Source organism: Nicotiana tomentosiformis, chromosome 4 (genome assembly GCF_000390325.3).
Source record: "Nicotiana tomentosiformis chromosome 4, ASM39032v3, whole genome shotgun sequence".
NCBI classification, from domain to species: Eukaryota; Viridiplantae; Streptophyta; class Magnoliopsida; order Solanales; family Solanaceae; genus Nicotiana; species Nicotiana tomentosiformis.
The window spans coordinates 13,979,799-13,998,566 of NC_090815.1; the positions used below are offsets into that span (position 1 = coordinate 13,979,799).

The 18,768-nt window shown below is 34.2% G+C and overlaps 3 protein-coding genes and 1 long non-coding RNA gene across 4 annotated transcripts; 2 read left to right on the forward strand and 2 right to left on the reverse strand.

The window, feature by feature from the left end:
• Positions 1–3,017: 3,017 nt before the first annotated feature.
• LOC108947776 (uncharacterized) lies at positions 3,018–11,307 on the forward strand. The gene is made up of 4 exons (XR_011415272.1): positions 3,018–3,366; positions 3,476–3,693; positions 8,889–9,380; positions 9,678–11,307. It is a non-coding gene; the product is annotated as an uncharacterized lncRNA (long non-coding RNA).
• Positions 3,992–5,180, reverse strand: LOC104111570 (glutathione S-transferase T3-like). Its single transcript, XM_009621297.4, has 2 exons — positions 4,797–5,180; positions 3,992–4,713 (listed from the first exon to the last, which is right to left on the reverse strand). The coding sequence occupies exons 1-2, from the start codon at positions 5,082–5,084 to the stop codon at positions 4,195–4,197; spliced, it is 807 nt and encodes a 268-aa protein (XP_009619592.1). The 5' UTR covers positions 5,085–5,180; the 3' UTR covers positions 3,992–4,194.
• On the forward strand, positions 5,560–7,232 carry LOC104111573 (uncharacterized). The gene has a single exon (XM_070199576.1). It carries the CDS (start codon positions 6,419–6,421, stop codon positions 7,103–7,105), a length of 687 nt encoding a protein of 228 aa, XP_070055677.1. The 5' UTR covers positions 5,560–6,418; the 3' UTR covers positions 7,106–7,232.
• LOC104111571 (uncharacterized) lies at positions 10,841–18,619 on the reverse strand. The gene is made up of 5 exons (XM_009621298.4): positions 18,464–18,619; positions 12,034–12,106; positions 11,879–11,927; positions 11,420–11,543; positions 10,841–11,102 (listed from the first exon to the last, which is right to left on the reverse strand). The coding sequence occupies exons 1-5, from the start codon at positions 18,464–18,466 to the stop codon at positions 10,974–10,976; spliced, it is 378 nt and encodes a 125-aa protein (XP_009619593.1). The 5' UTR covers positions 18,467–18,619; the 3' UTR covers positions 10,841–10,973.
• Between the last annotated feature and the right edge of the window lie 149 nt (positions 18,620–18,768).

Here is an 18,768-nt window from a genome sequence, read left to right on the forward strand (position 1 = left end):
TCTGATTTGTAACATATATGCTTTCATAGAAGTTTTGTAATAGGTTATTATTGAGACTTTGTTTTTGTTAGCTTTCTAGGCTAGAGTTAGTCTGGAAATGGGTTGCTATAATTGGGTGGATTGTAGGTGTTAGAGTATTAGAGTTAGTCCCTATTGAGTTGTAACCTAAAAAATTATTCTTTGAAGTTAGTGGAGATTTGAGGAAAATCCTTCTGGATGGGCCGTGGTTTTTACTCCCTTGAGCAAGGAGGTTTTCCACGTAAAAATCTTTGTGTTGATTACTTTTCCAAAATTATTCTATTTGAGTGTGCTGAACTAGTTCAAACAATCATGCTCTTTGAAAATGCGAAAATCAGGCAAGACCACAAGACACAACTCAACCCCATTCTTGTGTATAAGTAGGCGTTTGGACATAAGAATTGTAAAATTCGAAAAAATTGTGAAAATTTTTTTCATGTGAAAATGGTATTTAAAATTTAGAGTTCTGTTTGGACATAAATTTCAGTTTGGGTAGTTTTTGAAGTTTTGTGAGTGATTTGAGTGAAAATTTTGAAAAACAGCCTTTTGGAGTTTTTCAAATTTTCGAAAATTTTCAAAATGCATCTTCAAGTGAAAATTGAAAATTTTAAAAAAACTTCCATCAAATTTTATGTCCAAACGGGCTCTAACAAGTGTAGTCTAAATTGAATTAACACTGTAGCATCTTCAAATTGAACTGTAATATCAATATTCAATTTGCTCTCCTTATTTAGGTTCAATCATTAATCTAAACAATATTGACCCTGGATTTTCAGGTCTTAGTTATATATCAATGTCGTAATCAAAGTAAAATATTCTGATGTTGCAACCTTCTGATCAATGGGCATGATGTGTTGTTTTAACAATAATCTATATTATTATAAAAGCATGAATGACGTTAACGAAATATCGTTCGCCTTTTTATTCTTTTAAAATAGAGTTCACACTGGACAAAATAGTCATTAAATTAATTTCTTAATATTTACAAATAATTATTTAATTATTTTTCTAATATTTAGGATTTCGAAATCAACTGATATTTTATATACTAAGTACTTCCTTATTTGAACTATATAGAAATTCTTACTATTTCGAAATTAAAATCAATTCAGACCTTTACCTTATATACTAATAGTATAACTAATACGAACTCAACTTGTAAAATACTACCGAACAAATGATTGAAATTAATTTATGTAGAATTCTAATAAAAACATCGTCCAGTGAGACTACCCGATAGTCAACATGTCATAGTTATGATATATTATAAAGTTTTACATGTATTAAAATCAATGTCACTATACTAATTCATCATGTCATTTTCTGATTTTATAGAAAAATTCCATCAAGTGACTTTGACATAACAATTTATCTATCTATATTTATATTATATTAAAAATACGAATCTATCAATATATATTTATATCTATATTATATTAAAAGCACAAAGCCCCTTAGTAAAATATCGTTCGCCTTTTTTTACCCTTTAATAATAAATTTCATACTAAACAAATTACTTTCCTAATTATTAGAATTTTGAAATCAACTAAACTTTGTTTGTTGAACCCTTCCTTATTTGGATTAGGCAGGAAGTCCTAATAATTAAAACTTTAAATAAATTCTAATTAGATTCTAACACTCCAATAGGAATAAATAGCATAAAATTCAGTACTAATGTTAATATCTAAACTTTTATGCAACTTTACTGACTCATAAAAATATCATAGTGGCCGGAAGACACAACTTTTCGGTAGTATTCCACAGTTTTTTTTTGTTTTTTATTTTTAGTCTAGAAAATAATAACCCAATTAAAATAAGAATGACCTAATCCAATCTGACCCGACCCGACTCGACCGAATATCCATATACATAAATTAAAATAATACTAAAAGAAAAACATTTCTCCAAAATACACTATACTTCTATCTTTTATTATAGGAAGAATAACCTAATAAACACTTTTACTTGTTCAGGTTTGACATCTCGATCCTCCTACTTTATGAGTTTCAACCAGACACCTGAACTTGATCAAAACATATATTTTAAACACTTCTAACACTACGTGTTGCTCACTCGAGTTGACATGGAGGACATAACAGATCAACTACAGCTAAATTAAACCACGTCATTATTTATTTTTATAAAATATTATTTTTACTCTTCCTCTTGCACATTCAACCACCACCCTCTATGGTTTCTTTTCCTCTGCTTCCGCCTCCCTTCAACCATTGGTCGCCGATCTCCTCGTCCAAAACCAAAACAACGAGCGGACCAGGGATATAGAACAACAAGCAACATCACCGGCCGAAAAACTCACTTTGTATTAGTCCCTACGTCATCAATTAAGAATATTCCAAAATTCTCTTAAGGAAGAAAAAAAATCACATCTTTAGCTTCTTTCCACTTTCTGTTCATTGTCTCCACAGAGCAAGTCACCAAAAAGAATAAATTGTGAGTACAATTTTAAATCCATTCAATTTTTGGCCACAATTATTCTAATTCAAAGGTTACCAAGCTTGGTATTCTTGAAATGGCTGGAAAAACCAAGGTCAACTGGCTAACAAGAAGTTTTGGATATGTTAGCAATGAGGGATGGCACTGCTAGCTGAAAAGGGGGTGGGGAGGGCTATTGCAATGGGTTTTTGGGTTAAAATGGGGAGGAGGAAAAACGTGAAAAAGGAGGGAGATAGAGAAAAATGGAATTTGGGTGTGATGTTGTGTGGGGGAGGGGGGAGCAGAAGTTAGGTGAAAGAGAAAAAGCAAACTTTGCTTTTCTTTCTTTTCTCTAATTTGATTTTTGTATTTTTCTTTTTCTTATTCTTTTTTCCCTTATTTTAGTCATTTTTTTTTTTAGTTTTTTATATTCCTTATACGCATGAAATACACATATTTTGTCAAGTTTAGTAATAGTTAGAGAGGTTTAAAATACTGATTTTAAACAATTATTAGTGTAAATTTTATTAACTATAAGAACCGGAATGACAATCGTAAACACATATACTGTCTTTATTATATCATACACTTGTCAGTGTGATTAGATCATACTCTTGCCGTCATGTTTGACGAAAAGGCTAAAACTGATCCATGTGAACACGATTCCTTTTCCACGGAGCGAGAAAATAGAAAACGAATGTATTTCTCTTTAAAAGGCATTTAAGAGATCAACTATAAGAAGCACTAAAAAATCTCTTAAGGCTCGCTCGACAACCATATAATTGGAAAGCTAAATAACTGGTTTTACATGTTTTTGTTATCTTGAATCATTATGTTTTCTAGATATAAGCAAATTAGCCATTGAATGGTATCGTAAAGTTGCTTTCCCTTCTAAAGCACCTATCTTCTTCTCAGGTGGATGTGCTTTTTCTTTTATATGTTTTTCCCCCCTCTTTTCACCTCTCCTAACTACTGACTTTTCGTTTTGTTAATTTCTTTTTCCCACTGAACTGAATCAAATCAGGACTGATCATCATCCATGGTGTAGTAGAATACAGTATGCTATCAATTTTTATAACTCATCTGACGAATGACTGGGCAGTGAACTTACCAAAGGCAGCTCAAATGGTGAATGTGCAAGAAGGACTCTCATCCATTCTTGTCATTGTGGTTTCACAACTCTCTGACTGCTTCTTTGGTCGCTTATACGTAATTCTCTTCACCAATACAACTTTCATTTTGGTAAGTCTTATTTTTTTTTTTTTTTTTTTGGGTGTGGTTCATGTTACATATAAAAAGTAGAAAAGATAAAATATTATTATTTGTATTATTTAATCTTTTAATTTATCTTTTTATATATACCTAATTATGTTTATATAATATATTTACCTAATTAAATTTTTATCTTAACTTTGACGTATAATTTTGAAAAATAAATTATCGTGCATCTATTTTTTTTTTAATGTAAAATCGGTAATTTTATTATGAGTTATAATTGTATGAAAAAGATATAACCATCACAAAAAATGAAAGGTGCAAATATAAAATATTTGAAATATATTAAAATTGAAAATACATTAAATTAAAATACATTAAAATTGAAACTACGTTAAATAACATAATAATTTAGTACCGAGACATGTTGTTTTCAGGTACACCAAAATTATTATAGTACTGAGTGAATGAGGCAGATGATTGTTGTGGTTGTGACTGTTGTGGTTGTTGATTTCTTTTATACATTATTTATTGTTGTTCTTGCCGGAAATATTCACGACGAACTGGATCCAAAACAGAATCTACATCCATGGACATAATTTTACGATCATATTTCAATTCTTTTAGTCTCATTTTTTCTCTTTCAATGTCATTTGTTTCTTTTTGTCTCTCAGTTGCACTATTCATCACCTCAACAATTCGATTATTTTGTGATTCGACTATCTTCATATAACCATCATCGATTTTTCTCTTCATTTTTGCTTTCTTCACCCCACTTGGTCGTTGTGATGGCGTGGAATCATCTGCAACATCCTCATTTAAATTTACTGAAAATGATAAGCTAGGAGATGATACACAGGGTGAATCAGGGGCACGAGCCTCAGAGTCCGATGATATATTAGCATCGTTTTGCTTTCTTGTTTTTTTTCTTTCAACATTGCCATCGTTAAACTTCTCAAAATCCTTCCTTAGAGCCCACACATGATCAAATTTAAATCCTTTTTTGAAGTTTGGAACTTGCATAAATAAAACTTTTGCTTGTGTAAGCTGCAATGTTTAAAAAAAGATAAGAAAAACAATAAGTAAATATATACAAATAAAATTTAAGTAACTACAAAATAAATACTCACAATGTCTTGCTCTGAAGCACCACTAGGACGCAGCATTTCTACTTGACGTACACATCTATTTAATTTTTTTACTGCCTTCTCAATATTTGCAAATCGATGTTGTAGTGATTTTTTGTTGCGAATCTCCCAATTAAATACCTTTGCATTATTGTATGCATCTACAACTCGAGACCAAAATTGATCTCTAAATTGATAGACTCCCGTTATTAGATCTTGAGAAATATCTAAATACATTTGACATAATAGAAGATCTTCATCTACAGAGTGTCCTACAGATCGAATGGACATTTGTTTTTCAAGTGATTAGAGGAAAAGTGAATTATATGGTTAAAGAAAAATAAAAGGCACTCATGGTTATGGAAGGATATGCTAACACCATAAATATATATAGAGAGATAAATGTAGACACTACAAATTAATAGACCCCAATAGGATAAGATTTATTTTGATCTAAGTCGTCGAGTGAATTTCGTCCTAATCTCAACCGTCCGTTAGATCTCTATCTTATCTTTACTAAATAAATATCTCTACACGTTATTCAATAGATAACTCACCAGACGCAATAATTTAATAGACCCCAATAGGATAAGATTTATTTTGATTTAAGCCGTCAAGTAGATTTCGTCCTAATCTCAACTGTCCATTGGATTCCATCCTTATCTCTATCTTATCTTTACTAAATAAATATCTCTACACGTTATTCAATAGACAACTCACCATACACAATAATTTAATAGACCCCAATAGGATAAGATTTATTTTGATCTAAGCCGTCGAGTAGATTTCGTATTAATCTCAACCGTCCGTTGGATTTCATTCTTATCTCTATATTATCTTTACTAAATAAATATCTCTAGACATCTTTACTAAATAAAAAGCTCTATAAAAAGGAACATTATTTTGGAAGTATAACATCAGATTTCCAAATCATTTCAAAAGTAACTAAAAATTATTATTTATCATCTAAAAATAAATTTCTATATGGGAGGTTCATCTAATAATAATGATTCAAATTCCTCTTCATCATCGTCATCGTCTTCAGAAGAATTACAGTCACATGGCCTTGAAGCTCACATGCAATTGTGCATGCAAGCATTTCAGATGAACAATTATGTGTTGCAGTATTTGCACGATCAAAATAATGATGCTATCAGAGTTGGCTCTGTTCCTGGTCATGTGGTACTCAATCGAGATCGTGAAGGTGCTGATAATAATTTATTTCTTGATTATTTTTCAGAAAGTCCACGCTATAATGATCGTCAGTTTCGTCGTAGATATCGGATGTCCCGTAATTTGTTCCTCCGAATAGTTGATGAAGTTAAAGCTCATGATATGTACTTTGTACAACATGCCGATGCTATGGGTAGATTTGTATTATCTACTCTGCAAATAATTACAGCCGTATTTAGAATGTTGGCATAAAGTTTCCAGCGGATGCCACTGATGAATATGTGAAAATTGGAGAGTTGACTGCAATTGAGAGCCTGAAGAGATTTTGCCGAGCTGTCGTAGAGGTTTTTGGCGAGCAGTATTTGAGATCACCAACACCTAATGATGCTGCAAGGCTTCTACACATCGGTGAACAACGTGGCTTTCCAGGAATACTAGGCAGTCTAGACTGCATGCATTGGAAATGGAAAAATTATCCAACAGCATGGGTTGGACAATATGCAGGTCGTAGTGGATCCCTAACAATTATTCTTGAAGCTGTGGCTGATTATGACCTTTGGATATGGCATGCATATTTTGGTATGCCCGGCACCAATAATGACATTAATGTTTTAGAGTCATCATATTTGTTTTCCGATCTTGCTGCAGGTACTGCTCCTCCCGCCCATTATGTTATTCAAGGACAAGAATATAATATGGGTTATTATTTAGCTGATGGTATATATCCAAAATGGTCAACCCTTGTACAAACTATTTGTGAGCCATGTTCGACAAAGAAGAAATATTTTGCGATGAAACAAGAATCATGTCGAAAAGATGTTGAACGTACATTCAGAGTTTTGCAACAACGTTTTGCAATTGTTGCAGGACCATCACGTTTTTGGAAAAAAGAAGTGCTACATGATATAATGACTATATGTATTATATTGCACAACATGATAATCGAGAATGAGCGTGATCTTAATGCACCAATTCAAGATGATTTGGAAGGTCCACCTCCAACAGTAGAAATGGCAGTAGATGAAAATCAACGATTTCAAGAATTTTTATCTCGACATAGAAGAATTAAGGACAAAGATGCTCATTTTGCACTTCGTAATGCATTAATATATCATTTATGGGAGAATACTAGAGGTTGAAATCGAATATTTATGTAGTATTACGAATGAAATTTATCGTTATGTAATATGTATTTAATTAATCTTGTATCGCAATAACTTCACTTTTATTTGAATTATTAGTTAATCTATAATAATTGCTTGCAAAGTATATTATTTAAAATTTTATGGAATTATTTTAATGGAAATTACAAATTAATGAAAATAAAAGATGGAATTTGTTTAATGGAAATTAAAAATTAAAATTAAAATGAAAGATAATAATATAATATAGAATAGAGAGAAGAATATAAAAGAGAATATTCTCTTTTGGGGGGAAAATGGGGGAATGGTTGGAGTAAGTTGTCCCCAAAATGGGGGTAAAGGTTGGAGATGCCCTTAATAGTGTGAGATCTTCCGAGAAAAACCGGGCGGCTTGATTCAAAGCGGACACTATGACATCGTGTTAAAAGTATATTTTAGAGTCCATTACTCAGATGATCACTCAACTATCCGAAATCATCTACCAAAGTAATCTTTCTTTCGTTCGTAACAACAAAGTCACTTAACTATGTCAATAGCACTCAGAAGGTCACTCAACTAGATTTCTCAATTTTTGATAGTCAAATACCTGTTTTACCCTCTAAATTATCAACTTTTATCTTCTTTTTATTTTTGTTAGCTTTTTAATACAATAATTTTTTTCTCATTTTAATACATATTATGGACTTACCTTAAAATAAATAAATTTTATTTATAAATTAAAAAATAAAATAGTATTTAAGCATATATAATGTTAGAATAGTAAAATATTGCGCATAGTAGAAAGTTAATTAGAACAATTAGTTCGTAATAATAATTTTGATATTAACAAAAAAAAACTCAAAAAGTTATTTACACAATTGAGAATGAAAGAAAATAAAAGTTTTAAAATATATATTCCACGTACTATAGAAAATAATTATTAAAAATAAAGGTATTTTTGTAATATACATTACATATTCTTGAATATTATGTTCAATTATATTATTATTTTGACACTATATATGCTAGAAAAATATTTTTTTTATTTTTAATTTTTATATAAAATATTTTTGTTATGTAGGTAAGTCCATAATGTTGATTAAAAAGAGAAAAAATCATAATATTAAAAAATCAAAAAAATAACATAAGATAAAAGTTGATAATTTAGAAGGTAAAATAGGTATTTGGCGATCAAAAGTTTGATAAATCTAGTTGACTGACATTCTGAGTGTTATAGACGTAGTTAAGTGACTTTGCTGTTACAAACGAAAGAAAGATGACTTTGGTACATAATTTCGGAAAGTTGGATGACCATGTGAGTAACGAACTCGTATTTTTTAATCAAGTTTAGCCTAGCATTTTTCCCCCTGCCGACTTGTCATATGGTGCATTAGAAATTAGGCAGACTCATATCTATAAATTAAGAAGGGGAATGTTGGAGCAATAATAAAGATGTCTCTGTATCACCTATAAGTTAGAGGTTCGAGCCATGGAAGGCCACTAATGCTTGCATTAGGATAAACGACTATCTACATCATACCATTTGGAGTGTAGCCTTTTCCCGAGCCATGCGTGAATGTGAGATGCTTTGTACGGGCTGCCCCTTTTCCCATCCGTAAATTAAGATCTAATATGAAAGTATCTATAGGAGGGAGAGGAGTAAGTCCGCTAACCCGATGGATAATGTGCTCATGGTCTGTATGATTGCAACTACTTGCAAGAAACAAAAAACAAAAACAAAATGAATGCTTGTGTTTCCATAAAGTTTTCTTTGAGCAAAATCGTTTTATCCTTTGGACAGGGATTGGGGATGCTATGGTATGAGACTCACCGGCTAAGTATTAAAGCATTGTTTGGGGCACTGGCATTGTTAACTCTTTGGTAAAGCTGGGCGAGATGTCACTTTGAAAGCATTTCTAGCTGATCAACTATCGAAATCTAACGAAGAAACAAACGAAGAGAATGAAAATCTTATAGAGACATGTCGAAAAATTATTTGGAGAGTTTGTTGGATTTTTGGTATAATTATAGCAACTGTATGGCTCTCAAATACAGAGTGGGAGGTGCTTGCAAAGATATCTACAATCGCAATGGTAGCAGGATTTTCTCTGTTCTTGTTAGGCATCCCATTCTATGAACGCAAGAAACCATCTCCTAGTCCTATCCTTGATGTTTTCAAGGTCGTTAAAGCGGCACTATCAAAGATTCATCTTGATTACCCAGTTTCTCCTAGTCAGTTGTTCATGAATAACACAAGTGATACAAAGATTCTTCCTAATATTGCACTCCTCAGGTACTACTTACTCTCCCCATACTACTTTGATACCCGTACTCCCTCGAGTTGCAGGGTAAGGCTGTGTACAATAGACTCTTGTGGTCCGGTCCTTCCCTTGACCCCGCGCATAGCAGGTGCTTCGTGCACCGGGCTGCCCTTTATATAACATACTCTTTCAAGTTGAAACAATTATTACGAGCATATACCTCCAGTGTCACAAAGTCTTATAGCCACACAAATGTTATGACATATTTAGACCATAAGTTTGACAAGTCAGTATCTCAATAAACTGTACTTAAGTTAACCATATTGCAGATGGTTAGACAAAGCTGCCATTTTGGAACCATCACCTCCTTGTCCAGTAGCAATAGAGCAAGCTGAAACTGCGACATTTTTGAGGTAGCAAAGGTGAAGTATGTGAAACGTGTGCTGAGTATGTTTCCTCTTTGGTCAACTTTTCTTGTATGCAGTCTCGTAGGGGCTACAGCAAACACTTTCTTTTACGAACAAGCTAATGTCATGGATGACCATCTTGGAAAAATATCACATGTTCCAATTGTAATTTTTGTTATTATCAAAACCTTCACAAGTTCCATTATATCAATCATATGTCAATCGCTCAAAAACGCCGTAAGAACTACACGAAGTCCTCCTTTGTTCAGAACTATACTTGGAATGTTTTGCTCTTTTCTTTGTTGCCTAGCTGCTTGGTGGGTAGAAAAATACAGACATGATGATATGGAGATATGGGTTGACGAGGATAATGTGGAGTTTTACGTTAATGAAATGAGTGTTTTTTGGCTAATACCTCAGTTCGTCTTGGTTGGCCTTATGGATGGACTTTCATCGAGTGGGCTTAAAGATATCTTTGAAACTAAAGTTACTGACTCAATGAAAGGGTATGAGCCAGAGTTTATCGAATTCATTACTGGTATTGGCAAATTCTTCAGTGTGATCTTCATTCTTATATTCGGATCCTGGTTCAAGGAGGACGTAAACACAAGTCGTCTGGACAAGTACTATGCTATGTTAATGGCTCCTACATTCCTTAACTTTCTTTTCTGCTGGTTCGTGTGCAGCTGGTATGCACATCAACCATATTTTCACATCACTATTGACAGTGCTCAACAGTCAGAAGCTGGAACCATAGAAGTCTTGACAAATGAGAATTCTGGCTTTGACACCGCTCAAAAATTCGAAGATGGTGTTGTAGAAGTCTTGACAAATGAGAATTCTAGCTTTGACAATGCTCAAGAATTAGAAGATGGTATCATAGAAATCTTGATAAATGAGAATTCTAGCTTGACTCCATCTACCAATAATTGATATGTTACATAACACGAGCTAAAGTCAAAGAGCTAGCCCATGAGTCACTTGGAACTTCTATTTCGATCTTTGAAACAAACATTTGTGCTAAATGTTCGCCAATTTTGTGTAATGATTTGTAGTTTAGTTTCTTATATTTTCATTAGGATCTATTTATGTAATACCTCATCTGACGAGCATATTTGAACTATGATTTTACATATGTTATGAATTTGTTAGTGTGAAATTTGAAAGAAACTACAGAACAAACTCTCATAAACAAATGAGATACAACAGCTCCAGTATTCAAAAGAATTGAGCATTTTTAAACTCTTTACTACATTCGACTGTACTCTTGAGTTCTTCATCATGAGCATTTTCGACATGAGGCTCCTTAGTTGATGCTTCTACTTGTGTTTGTTTCAATTCCTCTAACTGCAACAACAATAGAAGATAACACTAAGTTTGTTCCATGATGAAGAAAGCCCTGAATTTTTGTGTGGTATTACCACTCATTATCAGACTTCAACTTGATAATGGTATTACTGTCTTCATAACCAAAACAATAAATAGACACAGGGAGGGTAACTAACTGATACGAAAGGTAAATTCAATTGGCCACACAAGGATTACCAGAAGGGGGGGAAAAAGAGTGAGAGGGAAGAATAACGGAAAAGATAAAACTACCACAACAAAAACAATTATCTGCTCTTCTGGACAGCTTAAGAAATTACAGTGAACCAAAGTCATACCTCCCTGCATCTTTCTTGGTGCTCTTTTAGCAGTTCGTCATATCTGATTTGCAAATCTGATAACTCAGCTTGTAGCTTTTCATATTCGGACACCGTTGGACCACCTAATTTTTGCTGAACAAATCTGAGAGATCAAAAACTAAACGATTATTTCATATAAGTTCTCTGAAAAGAAAGATCATAAAAGAATAATCAGCACAACCATGAGATGACAAAAACACATTTAAGCAAAAGCTTTGTGCCTTTTCATAACCATGTGAATTTTTGAGAAAAAACATAACGTGATAAGTTTTCCAGCCAACCCCACTATTGCGTCACAAGCAATGTTGTTAATCATCTATAGCATTTTGCTTTGAAAGACAAGTTTCACATAGACACAGTACAAATCAAAACAACGTGCAGCTTGTATCATGGGATCTTTTAGGGAATGAGTTTGGTAGTTTCCTAACAAATACTTACTCAAGAGCTGAAGAAGGTTTGTCATTCTGTTCGTACAGTGCGACAAGGACTAGAATGACAGGAAAACACACAAAATCAGAAGGAACTGTTTCAGAGAAAAATTAACAAAGAAAGAATGATGACTATCGACACTAATTTAGGAAGTAAGTCACAACCTTTGGTTAGAGCATCAAGAACTCCACTGGCCTCCAGATACTTTCTGAAAGCCTCTTTCTTTGCTTCCTTTTCCTGTTCAAAGATCCAAATAGGTGAATTCAACACGGGAAAATGAGGCATCTGTAAGAAATAATGGCACAAAGCAGAGAAGGTAGCAAATAGCAAGGAAATTCAAGGATAGATAGGCAACGTGTTTATTTTTTTTTTTTGTACTTTAAGCTCTTTGAATCACCATTATTCTAAGTTGGCCTTATCCTCTTTGTAGTTTTCTGCCATATCTGTGCATTTTGGGAGGTGAGGGAGAGTGTCAAATTTACTAAAAATTGATGGAACAAGTGGCTTAAAATTATTATGCTAGGATGTTAACTAAACTATTTGCATAATGCTGAACTTGAGTTTATTTAATACGAAAATCCTCTACAAATTGTATAGGCTATTAATTTGCTAAAGTACATTAACTATATAATTTAGGTCAAGCCTAACACCTAGGGCCTATTTTGAGGTTTGGTTGCAAATTGCAATCCTGTTATCTCATTCCGTAAACAGAAAGATCCAGATATTAGGTAATATTGTTAAAGGTCAGGAGACAAATTTCTGCAAATAATAATAATGCCACCTCTCATTTACACAGAGGATGATAGCTTGCCAAAAGTACCAAAGAATGGCTACATAAGTAAAAGGCATTACCTTGAAGACTTGTGAGGATTACATTTGCAAACAAACAACATAAAACAGAGAAAGAGAAAAACTATGATGGAATTAGCCAATTGAACTTTCTATCTCATTTAAGTGGAGAAGAATAGAGGGGCATGCTCGTTATCTACTGAGATTTGAACATAGAAACAGCAGATTTCTCGGTTATAAAAAATAAAATAAAAGAAACTCTCTACCTCATTTAATAAGCTAATATGTACACAAGGAACTTTTGCATATTTTTAACACAAATCAGCTTGTATCATCAAGCTCCAAAGCTAGTTGTACCAGTTTGACTCAGATAATGGCATCACATGAGGCCTTGAGAATTTTATAGACAAATTATAACAGTATCAAAAAACAGAGCTACGCGGTTTCTGTGTTGGTGGGAGGTAGCAAGGTACTTCGTGGAATTAGTCGAGGTGCGTGAGCTGGCTCGGATACTACGGTTATCAAAAACAAATTATATACTCCTATGTAATAACAGTATAAAAAACATGCTTCTGTAATGAGCAAAGTGTCCTGTCAAACTCATACATTGGTCAATATTACTCCCTTTGACCTCCTTAGCTGACTAAACTGAATAAAATTCTAATAATTTCTCCTTCAAAGTAACTTTTCCCGATATCTTGACTTTGCAGTATTGAGTAGCAAATTCATTTGTTCCACCATCTTGAGTTTGAGATGATGCATTGAAAGTAAAGGGTAAAGTCAATAGAATCATTAATAATATTTTGTAGCATTCCTAATGATTAAGTTGTAATAAATAGGGAACCCAGGAATTAGTTTCTTTCTTTTATAATGGTAGTGTCTATAACCACTTTGCACACACCTCATCTAAAACATCGGGTGTTTGCAACCTCGCACCAGCACAGAGAACAAATTAGTCAGCTCACCAAGATTTTGACAGCTAGAAATAATTCATCTAGTGGCGCCTCCATTGAAATTTCAAATCTTGATTCCTTCTGTAATGAATTCCAACAAGCACAGGACTTGAGGCATTCCACCAAGTCTCCCTCAAAAGTGCAAACTTGGTGGAATTCATTTGCTAACCACCAAATTAAAGCTCCTCAAAACTAAGCTAAAAGAGTGGAATAAGGAGGAGTATGACAGTCTAGAGAAAAGGAAGAAGACAATTCTCAGTAACATCTCAATCTTTGAACAGATTCAAGAAAGCAGAAGGCTCACAAAAGGAGAATTATTGGAAAAGGCTGGCCTCATGTTAGAAATTCAGGAGTTAGCCAAGCATGAGGAGACAACATGGAGGCAAAGGTCCAGAACCTTATGGCTGAAACAAGGGACAAGAATACGAAGTTCTTCCACAAAATGGCTAATGCACATAAGAGATACAATCACATTGATAAGCTGGAGGTGCAAGGTCAAACTACCACAAACTCTGAAGAAATCAAGAAGGAAATCATAGACTTCTATCAGAAGTTGTATGCTGAACCTGAAATATGAAGGCCAAACTACAATCTTGCTAGGGGGAACTTTTTAACAGTGGAGGAAAGTGTATGGTTACAAAGAGAGTTTGAAGAATAGGAAGTGGTGGAATGCCTCAAGTCCCGTGCTTCAGACAAAGCACTAGGACCTGATGGCTTCACCATGGGTTTTTTCCAGAAATGCTGGCCAACAGTCAAGGAAGATGTCATGTTGACCCTGAAGAATTTTCACTCTAATGATTACTTTGAGAAGAGTTTAAATGCATCCTATGTGGCTCTTATCCCAAAGAAGAATGAGGCCAGTTAACTTAAAGAATTTAGGCCAATTAGCTTGATTGGAAGTGTTTACAAAATTATAGCCAAAGTCCTAACTAAGAGGCTAAAGACTGTAATTAACAAGCTCATTGAAGGTCATCAAATGGCCTTCATAAAAGGAAGACAAATCATGGATGCTTCTCTTATTGCTAATGAGGTGGTTGACTCTAGACTCAAAAGTAAAACTCCAGGTGTTCTATGCAAGCTGGATATAGAGAAGGCCTACGACCATGTCAACTGGAAGTTCATTCTAAAATTAATGTTTGATATGGGCTTTGGAACTAAATGGATCAACTGGATCCGTTTCTATCTTAGCACTGTAAAATTCTCTATCTTGATTAATGGCTCATCCCAAGGTTTTTTCTCTTCAGAAAGGAGGTTAAGGCAAGGGGATCCTTTATCCCCTTTTTGTTTCTGATGGCAATGGAAGGGCTGAATCAGATAATCAACACTGCAAAGTCAAATGGCTGGATCAAGGGGTTCAAGGTGTATAACAGAGAAAATTGTAGCTTAGAGATTTCACATCTCTTGTATGCAGATGACTCTATCATTTTCATGGGAACTCAACCAGAAGAGATGCTTCATCTCAGACTGATATTAACAACCTTTGAAGCTGTTGCAGGCTTACATGTTAACTAGGGAAAGAGTAAGCTATATCAGGTCAATGATGTTCCAAACATACAGAATTTAGCTAATATCCTGGAATGTGGAATAGAGAACCTACCTACTAAATATCTAGATCTTCCTTTAGGCTCCAAAAACAAGTCGCAAGAAATCTGGCAAGGGGTGATTGAAAGGAGTGAAAAACGACTTTCAAGATGGAAGAGTCAATACTTGTCACTTGGAGGCATGGTGACTCAGGTGAATAGTGTCTTAGATGCACTGCTCTCCTATGTGATGTCCTTATTCCCAATACCAACTAAGGTGAGGAAAAAGATTGATTCCCTAAGAAGAACAAGGAAATAGTGAGAAAAAGACTATTCACTTAGTCAAATGGGATACTCTTTTGTGTTCTAAGCAGGCAAGTGGTTTAGGTATCAGAAACCTAAAGGCGCATAACAACAATCTCCTTGCAAAATGGTTATGGAGGTATAATTTAGAGAAAACAGCTTTATGGAAAAGGGTGATACAAGACAAGTATGGCCATGGAGGACCTTGGTGCACCAAACCAGTATCATCCCCACATGGAGTTGGTGTATGGAAAATAATTAGGGGACAATGGAGGTTCATTGCTGATCATTCTAGTATCAAGGTCGCAAATGGAAGAAGAGCTCTCTTCTGGTGTGACACATGGTTTGGGCACACTCTGAAAGATCAGTTCCCAGACTTATATAACATTGCTGCGAATCCAAGAATTTCAGTAGCAGAAGCAAAATCCACACATGGGTGGAATATTGTTTTCAGAAGGCACTTAAATGACTGGGAGTTGCAAAGTGTGACAGATTTCTGGGAGACCTTAGAAGCCTTCCAAGGTCTCATAGAAAAGGAAGATACCTTAATGTGGAAGGGTCACAAATCAGGATCCTTTTAGTGAAATCTGCTTATCATTTCATCAACAATACTCCTAATCCTACTCATGGATGGCCATGGAAACAAATCTGGAGGGTCAGGGCGCCCACAAAAGTCTTATGCTTCACATGGTTAGTAGCAAGGGAAGCTGTTCTAACTTAGGATAATCTTATTAGGAGAGGAATTCAACTACATGCTAGGTGTAGTCTATATGGCAAAGATGGGGAGTCAGTTTCCCATCTCTTTATACACTGTCCAGTCACTACTCAACTTTGGCATTTCTATCTTAATTTGGCTGGAATCTCCTGGACAATGCCCAATAACACTGCATCTCTTCTCAATAGCTGGAACAATGGAGGGGCAAATATTAAACAGAAGAAATGGTGGAAAGTAGTTCTTGCTTGCATCTGGTGGGTCATATGGAAGGAAAGGAATGCCAGAGTTTTTGAAGACAGACCTAGCTCTTACCAGAAAATTAAACTAAATTGGTTTTTGTTATTTCATTTTTGGTACAAAGAGAGTTACAGGGAGGATGTGCTTTCTTTACTAGATTTGCTAGAAGAAATGTAATCGAACAGAATAGGCTACGTAGTCTCAGATCTTTTGGGGTCTGATTGTGGCTCACACTATCTCTTGTAAATATTTTACTCATTTATAAAATTTGTTACCATTATAAAAAAATATAAAAAAAACTCCTACATAAGGAACCCTCTTGTATGTTTTTAATCAACAATTCAAATAAGAATTTTCTCTCTTCTTCTCCTTCCACAGGGATTAATAACTGGAAGATGCAAACTCAAAAATTCTAGATTTAATTGGCAAAAATCAAAGATTTTTCAATGCATTTACTGAACTATTGATCTTCAGGCCATTTGCTCGCTGCCAAATCTCTGGAGAATTCATATGCTAGCTTAATGAGATGTATCAGTATATTAACAATTGCAAATTCAGCCTAATTTGGTTAACAATAACAGAAGATGGGAACGCAATGCAGTTGTAAATTGGAAGCAAAGCTGAATATGCTGAGTAAGTTCCTTTCCAGTATTCTTGATTCCGAATTAGTGTTAATCATGAAGAGCAATTTTTCTGTACCAAGCATCAGATGATCAGAGGATTCCAACTAAAATGCAATGTACATCATCTTTCTTGAAAAGAAAATATATATGTATTGATTAACAAAAATGTTGCTGTATCAGACTATCAATGCAATCTTAGACCTCAAGTTGTGTATGCAGAAGTGCAACTAAACATGCAGCTGACTTCAATGAATAACCCGAATCCCAGAATAGCAGCTGTCTAGCATCAAAACACTAACCAAACGTAAGAAAAACACCAAGAGTGTGTAAATATGTTATGATGGATCTTACACGCAAATTACGATTGGAACTCTGTGATTGTGCTATTCACAATCTGACATACATACATAGGCGAATCTACCTTTTCAGCAACGAATGCAGCTCAAGCTATATGTAGAGTTAAATTCATTAATACTATTTATGCTCCCATTGTTCCATAGGAGTACTGGGTGCACTTCTGCACTTACTCCGCCTCTGAACTACAGATAAACGACACTAATGTAATTTCATCATTGGATCATTCTCTATCGCTTTGTAAGAATGCCCTTGAATATGTCTCAATTGACGCAACATTTCCATTTGTTGCCTAAAACCTATGTAGCCACGACTCTTCAAAAATGTTGATGGGTGTGCGTCGGATCCCCCAAAAATAGTACACTGTTGGAGGAGCCGACACGAGTGTGGCAACATATTTGGAGAGTCCGAACAACATAGCCTAAAATCCATGACTCATTTAAAAATAAAAAAATTCTTTTTTGGTCTTGAATACATATATGCACATTGACCATGAACAATAACACAAATTTAAGCAAGTGGGTGCAGAGTCTCATTGCGCACACTATTATGGTGGATATTAATTTGGTACAAAAACATATATTCATCAATCGGGTTTAAGTTCTACCCACTGACGGTGTAAAACATATTTACATAATCAGCTCACTTAAAAGGTAATTGCAAGTAACTCTAATCAAAATAAGCATTGACCGGTAACCAATAATAAATGATAACTAACCTACTATAATGATGGTGTAAAAATTACTACATTGTCAGTGTATATATGACTAAAATACTTATCAAAACTGAATCTTTTTTACACAATCAGGTCACTTAAAAAGGTAATTGCAAGTAACTCTGATTAATAAGCATTTGATCAGTAACCTAGAATAATTGGTAAGTAAGCTACTAGGGTAGAATTTCACTATACAGTCCGTGTATATAACTTAAATCCTTATAAAAAATGAATCTGTATTACTTCCCAATCAGGGAAAGAACTCCGGTATAGCTAGCTGACAATTACTGAAAAAGAAGCAATTTTTATGAACTAAGAAGCAGAGATCGGAGGCAATTCTAAGTTTTTAATAACAAATGCCATTTCTGAAAAGATTGAAGCTCACCATTTCCTTTCTTTTCTTCACTGGGATTTCAATTTCCAAGCTACTCCAATTGTGAAACTCGTTTTCCCCTTTTTTCGGGTAGAGAGTTTAGATCAGGGATGTTATTTGAACCTTTTTCTTTACGGTTGGGGAGAGTTATCTGAACCGGGGTGGCATGTTAAGTTTAACCGAGCCGGTTTAAAACTCTGTACGTAAATGTTGTATGAATTATGATGAATTTAGAAATATTAGACTTCTTTTCAAATTCCAATATAACCAATAGTATATGTTAAAAATTTAAATTATTGTTTTTTAATTGTGGTAAT